Source organism: Phoxinus phoxinus (genome assembly GCF_949152265.1).
Source record: "Phoxinus phoxinus genome assembly, chromosome: 18".
NCBI lineage: Eukaryota > Metazoa > Chordata > Actinopteri > Cypriniformes > Leuciscidae > Phoxinus > Phoxinus phoxinus.
Window position 1 is genome coordinate 517,501 of NC_136893.1, and position 10,000 is coordinate 527,500.

A 10,000-nucleotide genomic window follows, 5' to 3' on the forward strand; every position below is an offset into this window, starting at 1 on the left:
CTCCGCACGTCGTCGTCATCCACCTCGGCGGGGACAGCTTGCTCCGGGAGGGCCGCGACCGCTTGGGCTTCCTCCGGCAGATAACGCGCGACCTGACCGAGTGCTTCCAGCTGTTCCCCGGAGCCAGGTTTCTGTTCTCCGACATCCTGCCGCGGCTGCACTGGCGCGGTCAGACCGGCTCCGGCTACGGCGTGGAGCGCAGCCGGCGCTGGATCAACGGCCACGTGCGCGGCTTCCTGGCTGAGAGACAGATGAGCTGCGTTCGCCACCTGAACATCGGCCTGATGCACCTGTGCGGAGACGGGGTCCACCTGAGCCCTGAGGGGAACCAGCGGCTGCTCGGCAACCTCCAGGAAGCCCTGCAGGGGGAGCTGCGCAGATGAGGAAGAGGAAGAGGGGGAGCTGCGCAGATGAGGAAGAGGAAGAGGGGGAGCTGCGCAGATGAGGAAGAGGAAGACACACACCAAATGTCCTTTTGAGGGCAGAATCAACGGCTCTTTTCAGAGCCACCCACTCAATCAAATAAAGAGCATTTTTACAAGTGTGTGAAATTCTTTGTTCTTCACATTGCTTGAGGTCCGCTAGCGGATACAATTCCTTTGAGCGTTTCAATATGACTGTGTGGTAAAAACAAACATTTTAATCCCTGTGTCTTGTCCACTCTCTCTCTCTCTCTCTCTCTCTCTCTCTCTCTCTCAAACACACACTCACTCACTCACTCTCACACACACACTCTCTCTCTCAAACACACATTCACTCACTCACACACTCTCTCTCTCTCTCTCTCTCTCTCTCTCTCTCTGTCTCTCACACTCTCTCTCACTCACACACACACACTCTCACTCACTCACACACACTCTCTCTCTCTGTCTCACACACACTCTATCTCTCACACACACTCACTCTCTCACACACACACACACACACACACACACACACTCTCTCTCTCTCTATCTCTCACACACGCACACTCTCTCTCTGTCTCTCTCTCTCTCTCTCTCTCTCTCTCTCTCTGTCTCTCACACTCTCTCTCACTCACACACACACACACTCTCACTCACTCACACACACTCTCTCTCTCTCTGTCTCACACACACTCTATCTCACACACACTCACTCTCACACACGCACACTCTCTCTCTGTCTCTCACACACTCTCTCTCTCTCTCTCTCTCTCTCTCTCTCTCTCTCTCTCTCTCTCTCTCTCTCTCTCTCTCTCTCTCACACACACACACACACTCTTGTGATGTTAATGCTGTGTGTGTGTGTGTGTGTGTGTTCAGATGGTGACTCCGGCTCCAGGTGAACACCCGCTGCAGTATAACTACACTTTCTGGTACTCGCGCCGCACGCCCAGCAGACCCGCCAACACTCAGAGCTACGAGCAGAACATCCGGCAGATGGGCACCGTGGCGTCGGTACGCACACACTCTCTCATCCTCAGCGTCATCACTGCTGTGTGTGTGTGTGTGTGTGTGTTTCATGTTCACTCTCTCGGTTCAGGTGGAGCAGTTCTGGAAGTTCTACAGTCATCTGGTGCGACCCGGAGACCTGACGGGACACAGCGACTTCCACCTGTTCAAGGAGGGAATCAAGCCCATGTGGGAGGTGTGTGTGTGACTGTGTGTGACTGTGTGTGACTGTGTGTGACTGTGTGTGTGTGTGACTGTGTGTGACTGTGTGTGACTGTGTGTGACTGTGTGTGTGTGTGACTGTGTGTGTGTGTGTGACTGTGTGAGTGACTGTATGTGTGTGACTGTGTGTGTGTGACTGTGTGAGTGACTGTATGTGTGTGTCTGAGTGTATGACTGTGTGAGTGACTGTATGTGTGTGACTGTATGTGTGTGACTGTATGTGTGTGTGACTGTATGTGTGTCTGACTGTGTGTGTGTCTGACTGTGTGTCTGACTGTGTGTCTGACTGTGTGTCTGACTGTGTGTCTGACTGCGTGTCTGACTGCGTGTCTGACTGCGTGTCTGACTGCGTGTCTGACTGCGTTTCTGACTGTGTCTGACTGTGTCTGACTGTGTGTCTGACTGTGTGTCTGACTGCGTGTCTGACTGCGTGTCTGACTGCGTGTCTGACTGCGTGTCTGACTGCGTGTCTGACTGCGTGTCTGACTGCGTGTCTGACTGCGTGTCTGACTGCGTGTCTGACTGCGTGTCTGACTGCGTGTCTGACTGTGTGTCTGACTGCGTTTATGACTGTGTGTATGACTGCGTGTCTGACTGCGTGTCTGACTGCGTGTCTGACTGCGTGTCTGACTGCGTGTCTGACTGCGTGTCTGACTGCGTGTCTGACTGCGTGTATGACTGCGTGTATGACTGCGTGTCTGACTGCGTGTCTGACTGTGTGTCTGACTGCGTGTCTGACTGTGTGTCTGACTGTGTGTATGACTGTGTATGACTGTGTATGACTGTGTCTGACTGTGTGTATGACTGTGTCTGACTGTGTCTGACTGTGTCTGACTGTGTCTGACTGTGTCTGACTGTGTATGACTGTGTGTCTGACTGTGTGTCTGACTGTGTGTCTGACTGTGTGTCTGACTGTGTGTCTGACTGTGTGTATGACTGTGTGTCTGACTGTGTGTATGACTGTGTGTATGACTGTGTCTGACTGCGTGTCTGACTGCGTGTCTGACTGCGTGTCTGACTGCGTGTCTGACTGCGTGTCTGACTGCGTGTATGACTGCGTGTATGACTGCGTGTATGACTGCGTGTATGACTGCGTGTATGACTGCGTGTCTGACTGCGTGTCTGACTGTGTGTCTGACTGCGTTTATGACTGTGTGTATGACTGCGTGTCTGACTGCGTGTCTGACTGCGTGTCTGACTGCGTGTCTGACTGCGTGTCTGACTGCGTGTCTGACTGCGTGTCTGACTGCGTGTATGACTGCGTGTATGACTGCGTGTCTGACTGCGTGTCTGACTGTGTGTCTGACTGCGTGTCTGACTGTGTGTCTGACTGTGTGTATGACTGTGTATGACTGTGTATGACTGTGTCTGACTGTGTGTATGACTGTGTCTGACTGTGTCTGACTGTGTCTGACTGTGTCTGACTGTGTATGACTGTGTGTCTGACTGTGTGTCTGACTGTGTGTCTGACTGTGTGTCTGACTGTGTGTCTGACTGTGTGTATGACTGTGTGTCTGACTGTGTGTATGACTGTGTGTATGACTGTGTCTGACTGCGTGTCTGACTGCGTGTCTGACTGCGTGTCTGACTGCGTGTCTGACTGCGTGTCTGACTGCGTGTATGACTGCGTGTATGACTGCGTGTATGACTGCGTGTATGACTGCGTGTATGACTGTGTGTATGACTGTGTGTCTGACTGTGTGTATGACTGTGTGTATGACTGTGTGTCTGACTGTGTGTCTGACTGTGTGTCTGACTGTGTGTCTGACTGTGTGTCTGACTGTGTGTCTGACTGTGTGTATGACTGTGTCTGACTGTCTGACTGTGTGTCTGACTGTGTCTGACTGTGTCTGACTGTGTATGACTGTGTGTCTGACTGTGTGTCTGACTGTGTGTCTGACTGTGTGTCTGACTGTGTGTCTGACTGTGTGTATGACTGTGTGTCTGACTGTGTGTCTGACTGTGTGTGTGACTGCGTGTGTGACTGTGTGTATGACTGTGTGTCTGACTGTGTGTCTGACTGTGTGTCTGACTGTGTGTATGACTGTGTGTCTGACTGTGTGTATGACTGTGTGTATGACTGTGTCTGACTGCGTGTCTGACTGCGTGTCTGACTGCGTGTCTGACTGCGTGTCTGACTGCGTGTATGACTGCGTGTATGACTGCGTGTATGACTGCGTGTATGACTGTGTGTATGACTGTGTGTATGACTGTGTGTCTGGCTGTGTGTCTGACTGTGTGTATGACTGTGTGTATGACTGTGTGTCTGACTGTGTGTCTGACTGTGTGTCTGACTGTGTGTCTGACTGTGTGTATGACTGTGTCTGACTGTCTGACTGTGTGTCTGACTGTGTCTGACTGTGTATGACTGTGTGTCTGACTGTGTCTGACTGTGTGTCTGACTGTGTGTCTGACTGTGTGTCTGACTGTGTGTCTGACTGTGTGTATGACTGTGTGTATGACTGTGTGTCTGACTGTGTGTCTGACTGCGTGTGTGACTGCGTGTGTGACTGTGTGTGTGACTGCGTGTGTGACTGCGTGTGTGACTGCGTGTGTGACTGCGTGTGTGACTGCGTGTGTGACTGCGTGTGTGACTGCGTGTCTGACTGCGTGTGTGACTGCGTGTCTGACTGCGTGTCTGACTGCGTGTCTGACTGCGTGTCTGACTGCGTGTCTGACTGCGTTTATGACTGCGTGTATGACTGCGTGTATGACTGCGTGTATGACTGCGTGTCTGACTGCGTGTCTGACTGCGTGTCTGACTGCGTGTCTGACTGCGTGTCTGACTGCGTGTCTGACTGCGTGTCTGACTGCGTGTCTGACTGCGTGTCTGACTGCGTGTCTGACTGCGTGTATGACTGCGTGTCTGACTGCGTGTCTGACTGCGTGTCTGACTGCGTGTCTGACTGCGTGTCTGACTGCGTGTCTGACTGTGTGTCTGACTGTGTGTATGACTGTGTCTGACTGTGTGTATGACTGTGTGTCTGACTGTGTCTGACTTTGTCTGACTGTGTCTGACTGTGTCTGACTGTGTCTGACTGTGTGTCTGACTGTGTGTCTGACTGTGTGTCTGACTGTGTGTATGACTGTGTGTATGACTGTGTGTCTGACTGTGTGTCTGACTGTGTGTATGACTGTGTGTATGACTGTGTCTGACTGCGTGTCTGACTGCGTGTCTGACTGCGTGTCTGACTGCGTGTATGACTGCGTGTATGACTGCGTGTATGACTGCGTCTATGACTGCGTGTATGACTGTGTGTCTGGCTGTGTGTCTGACTGTGTGTATGACTGTGTGTATGACTGTGTGTCTGACTGTGTGTCTGACTGTGTGTCTGACTGTGTGTCTGACTGTGTGTCTGACTGTGTGTCTGACTGTGTGTCTGACTGTGTGTATGACTGTGTCTGACTGTCTGACTGTGTGTCTGACTGTGTCTGACTGTGTATGACTGTGTGTCTGACTGTGTGTCTGACTGTGTGTCTGACTGTGTGTCTGACTGTGTGTCTGACTGTGTGTATGACTGTGTCTGACTGTCTGACTGTGTGTCTGACTGTGTCTGACTGTGTCTGACTGTGTGTCTGACTGTGTGTCTGACTGTGTGTCTGACTGTGTGTCTGACTGTGTGTCTGACTGTGTGTATGACTGTGTGTATGACTGTGTCTGACTGTGTCTGACTGTGTGTCTGACTGTGTGTCTGACTGTGTGTCTGACTGTGTGTATGACTGTGTGTCTGGCTGTGTGTCTGACTGTGTGTATGACTGTGTGTCTGACTGTGTGTCTGACTGTGTGTCTGACTGTGTGTCTGACTGTGTGTCTGACTGTGTGTCTGACTGTGTCTGACTGTGTATGACTGTGTGTCTGACTGTGTGTCTGACTGTGTGTCTGACTGTGTGTCTGACTGTGTGTCTGACTGTGTGTCTGACTGTGTGTCTGACTGTGTGTATGACTGTGTGTCTGACTGTGTGTCTGACTGTGTGTCTGACTGTGTGTATGACTGTGTGTATGACTGTGTCTGACTGTGTCTGACTGTGTGTCTGACTGTGTGTCTGACTGTGTGTCTGACTGTGTGTATGACTGTGTGTATGACTGTGTGTATGACTGTGTGTATGACTGTGTCTGACTGTGTGTCTGACTGTGTGTATGACTGTGTATGACTGTGTGTATGACTGTGTGTATGACTGTGTGTATGACTGTGTGTATGACTGTGTGTATGACTGTGTGTCTGACTGTGTCTGACTGTGTATGACTGTGTATGACTGTGTCTGACTGTGTCTGACTGTGTCTGACTGTGTCTGACTGTGTCTGACTGTGTGTATGACTGTGTCTGACTGTGTCTGACTGTGTCTGACTGTGTCTGACTGTGTCTGACTGTGTGTATGACTGTGTCTGACTGTGTGTCTGACTGTGTGTCTGACTGTGTCTGACTGTGTCTGACTGTGTCTGACTGTGTCTGACTGTGTGTCTGACTGTGTGTCTGACTGTGTGTCTGACTGTGTGTCTGACTGTGTGTCTGACTGTGTGTCTGACTGTGTGTATGACTGTGTGTCTGACTGTGTGTCTGACTGTGTCTGACTGTGTGTCTGACTGTGTGTCTGACTGTGTGTCTGACTGTGTGTCTGACTGTGTGTCTGACTGTGTGTCTGACTGTGTGTATGACTGTGTGTATGACTGTGTGTATGACACTATGACTGTGTGTGTGACTGTGTGTGTGACTGCGTGTGTGACTGCGTGTGTGACTGCGTGTGTGACTGCGTGTATGACTGCGTGTATGACTGCGTGTATGACTGTGTATGACTGTATGACACTATGACTGTGTGTATGACTGTGTGTATGACTGTGTGTATGACTGTGTGTATGACTGTGTGTATGACTGTGTGTATGACTGTGTGTGACTGTGTGTGTGACTGTGTGTGTGACTGTGTGTGTGACTGTGTGTGTGACTGTGTGTGTGACTGTGTGTGTGACTGTGTGTGTGACTGCGTGTGTGACTGCGTGTGTGACTGCGTGTGTGACTGCGTGTATGACTGTGTATGACTGTGTTTGACTGTGTATGACTGTATGACACTATGACTGTGTGTGTGACTGTGTGTGTGACTGTGTGTGTGACTGTGTGTGTGACTGTGTGTGTGACTGTGTGTGTGACTGTGTGTGTGACTGCGTGTGTGACTGCGTGTGTGACTGCGTGTGTGACTGCGCGTGTGACTGCGCGTGTGACTGCGCGTGTGACTGTGTGTGTGTGACTGTGTGTGTGTGACTGTGTGTGTGTGTGACTGTGTGTGTGACTGTGTGTGTGACTGCGTGTGTGACTGCGTGTGTGACTGCGTGTGTGACTGCGTGTGTGACTGCGTGTATGACTGTGTGTCTGACTGTGTGTATGACTGTGTATGACTGTGTCTGACTGTGTGTGTGACTGTGTGTGTGACTGTGTGTGTGACTGCGTGTGTGACTGCGTGTGTGACTGCGTGTGTGACTGCGTGTGTGACTGCGTGTGTGACTGCGTGTGTGTGACTGTGTGTGTGTGTGACTGTGTGTGTGACTGCGCGTGTGACTGTGTGTGTGTGACTGTGTGTGTGTGACTGTGTGTGTGTGTGACTGTGTGTGTGACTGTGTGTGTGTGACTGTGTGTGTGTGACTGTGTGTGTGTGTGACTGTGTGTGTGACTGTGTGTGTGACTGCGTGTGTGACTGCGTGTGTGACTGCGTGTGTGACTGCGTGTGTGACTGCGTGTATGACTGTGTGTCTGACTGTGTGTATGACTGTGTATGACTGTGTCTGACTGTGTGTCTGACTGTGTGTGTGACTGTGTGTGTGACTGCGTGTGTGACTGCGTGTGTGACTGCGTGTGTGACTGCGTGTGTGACTGCGTGTGTGACTGCGTGTGTGACTGCGCGTATGACTGCGCGTATGACTGTGCGTATGACTGTGTGTGTGACTTCACATCAGTGCTGACTCCGTCTCTGACGTGTGTGTGTGGTTGTGACTCAGGACGAGGCCAATAAGAACGGGGGGAAGTGGATCATCCGGCTCAGGAAGGGTCTGGCGTCCCGGTTCTGGGAGAACATCATCCTGGCGATGCTAGGAGAGCAGTTCATGGTGGGAGAAGAGATCTGCGGCGTCGTCGTGTCCATACGCTTCCAGGTACTGATGCATTCTGGGAAACCAGGCTCTCGGTCGCAGTCACTCACCAGACATGATTGTTCTGACATCATTTCCTCCAAACCTGCATGACTTCCTTCAGTGAAACAAAGATGTTGTGAACAGAGAACATGTTTAGTTCAATTCTGATTGTGTGTGTGTGTGTGTGTGTGTGTGTGTGTGTGTGTGTGCAGGAGGACATTCTGTCCATCTGGAATAAAACGGCCCATGATCAGGTGACCACGTCACGGATACGAGACACACTGCGACGCGTGCTGAACCTCCCGCCCAACACCATCATGGAGTACAAGACACACAACGACAGTCTCAAGTACGACACACACACACACTCTCATTCACTCACACACTCACTCACTCACTCACACACTCGAACACACACACACACACACTGAATTGTCTCTGATCCTCCTGTTCTTGTTTTCTCAGGGATAATTCCAGCTTCCGGAATACGAAGATCACTTTGTGAAAACCTGGAAATAATTTTCATATGGACACATTCCTTTTTACATCACGAGCCAGCGGCGCAGAAGGAACCCTGAGGAAACGGTGTGTGTGTGTGTGTGTGTTCGAGTGTGTGAGTGAGTGAGTGTGTGTGTGTGAGTGAATGAGAGTGTGTGCGTGCGTGCGCGCGAGAGCGTGTGTGTGTGCGCGCGCGTGTGTGTGTGTGTGCGCGCGTGTGTGTGTGTGTGCGCATGTGTGTGTGCGCGTGTGTATGTGTGTGTGTGTGCGCATGTGTGTGCGCGTGCGTGAGCGTGTGTGTGTGCGTGCGTGCGCGTGTGTGCGTGCGTGATGATAATATTGTCCTGAATTATTCCACCGGTTTGATTGAGTTATTTTTATTCCTCAGTCACACGTTTCATCAGATTCAGTGTTTTTGAAATGAGAACATGATTAAAGTTCAGCTCATGTTTCAAAGTGCAAACCGCTTTACTGTAAACACACATTTCCCTGAAGCGATGTCCTAAAGCCTGTGAACACTCGAGTGGAAGTGAAGTACAGTTTTAAATAAAGACATTAGTGTGTGTTCTGATGCAAACATGAGCTTCTTCCTCAGTGTTTCTCATCTTCATCCTTAAATCAAGACACATGTGCTGGAGAAGCAGGATTCCTCACTCGTCCGGTCCCCTTTTATTATTTATCCAATGCTTTGATGTTTTAAACACTTGTTTTTAAAATCGAATCCAAATAACGATAATTAAAACATGTTTCCCCTCAGGAAGAGGAAACTATTCCTCATGTTTTCTTTTAATAAACAGTTTTGCTCACATATTCCAGCTTCTTGTTTGTTTTTTTGTTTTTTCATTTGATATCCTTGTTCATATTTATGTAATTATTACCATAATTTCCATAATTACCGAAGCAGTTAGATATCAGAATTACAGTTTATAGTTGTATGATGGGTAAATCTATTCATTGCAATTCGACGAATTGATTCATTAACCCTACGTTTAATGTGTTGCTCGTCGTTGACGAATTACTTTGGAAAAATGGAAATCTGTATTTATTTATGATTATTTTGCTGTGGCGAGGAAGAGAATCATAGACAGTATATAAGATGGACACAGCGACCCCATAGACTTCAACGGAGAAAAGTGAAGCCCATTTGAAGCACTCACTTCCTGATCGCCAGGCGAACTGCGCAGGCTCAAACTGAGCTTGAACACGTGAGCAACGTGTCTGACAGCTGTCAGTCTTCTAGTAGCTGTGCGGAGAGAAATCTGAATCATTCCCTTCCGAATCTCGCAGAGACGGAGAGTGTGAGTATTAGCTGTCCATGAGCTAGCAGCAGGATCAACTTTATCACTCTCTGTGGGCTACTCCCTTCACTTTATCGGACTTAATGCCTCCACGTCCCCCCGATTGCCTGCGAGCTTCTACGCCGGTCTTTACGGTAATTTCTCTACAGTGCGACAGAGAGTCGCGTGAGTTATGACGCAATCGTTAGCCTATTTTTACAAAAACGGCTTCTACGGGGCCATAACGTAAGGTACAAGGTAATGGAGCCTTTTATACATTGTCGAGTTTCTTTAGAAATAAATAATGGACAAATGGAGTCTTTGGACGCCTCAGATGTAAAGTTATTCGCTGTCAAAGTGACGCAAAAATGAATGGGAGTCAATGGAATGCTAACAGCAGGTGAAGTTCTGCTACAATGGCGGCGCCCGCGGAGGCTTCAGTTTCCGGCGGATGGATTACCCCCTTGAAGAGAATG

The 10,000-nt window shown here is 49.9% G+C and overlaps 2 protein-coding genes across 4 annotated transcripts in view; both read left to right on the plus strand.

Annotated features, from left to right (window-relative positions):
• The window catches only part of eif4e2rs1 (eukaryotic translation initiation factor 4E family member 2 related sequence 1), a 12,836-nt gene extending 3,779 nt beyond the window's left edge, over positions 1-9,057 (plus strand). For both annotated transcript variants that reach the window (XM_079589507.1, XM_079589506.1), the window contains 5 exons: positions 1,284-1,418; positions 1,504-1,608; positions 7,618-7,770; positions 7,962-8,098; positions 8,215-9,057. In XM_079589507.1, the coding sequence (XP_079445633.1) occupies positions 1,284-1,418; positions 1,504-1,608; positions 7,618-7,770; positions 7,962-8,098; positions 8,215-8,254 (570 nt within the window). In that variant the 3' untranslated portion in view covers positions 8,255-9,057. The remainder of the gene's footprint in view (positions 1-1,283; positions 1,419-1,503; positions 1,609-7,617; positions 7,771-7,961; positions 8,099-8,214) is intronic.
• A 933-nt stretch (positions 9,058-9,990) lies between these two features.
• The window catches only part of cntrob (centrobin, centrosomal BRCA2 interacting protein), a 17,250-nt gene continuing 17,240 nt past the window's right edge, over positions 9,991-10,000 (plus strand). For both annotated transcript variants that reach the window (XM_079589478.1, XM_079589479.1), the window contains exon 1: positions 9,991-10,000. This exon is cut by the window's right edge and continues 76 nt beyond it. The gene's annotated coding sequence lies outside the window, so the exon portion shown is untranslated.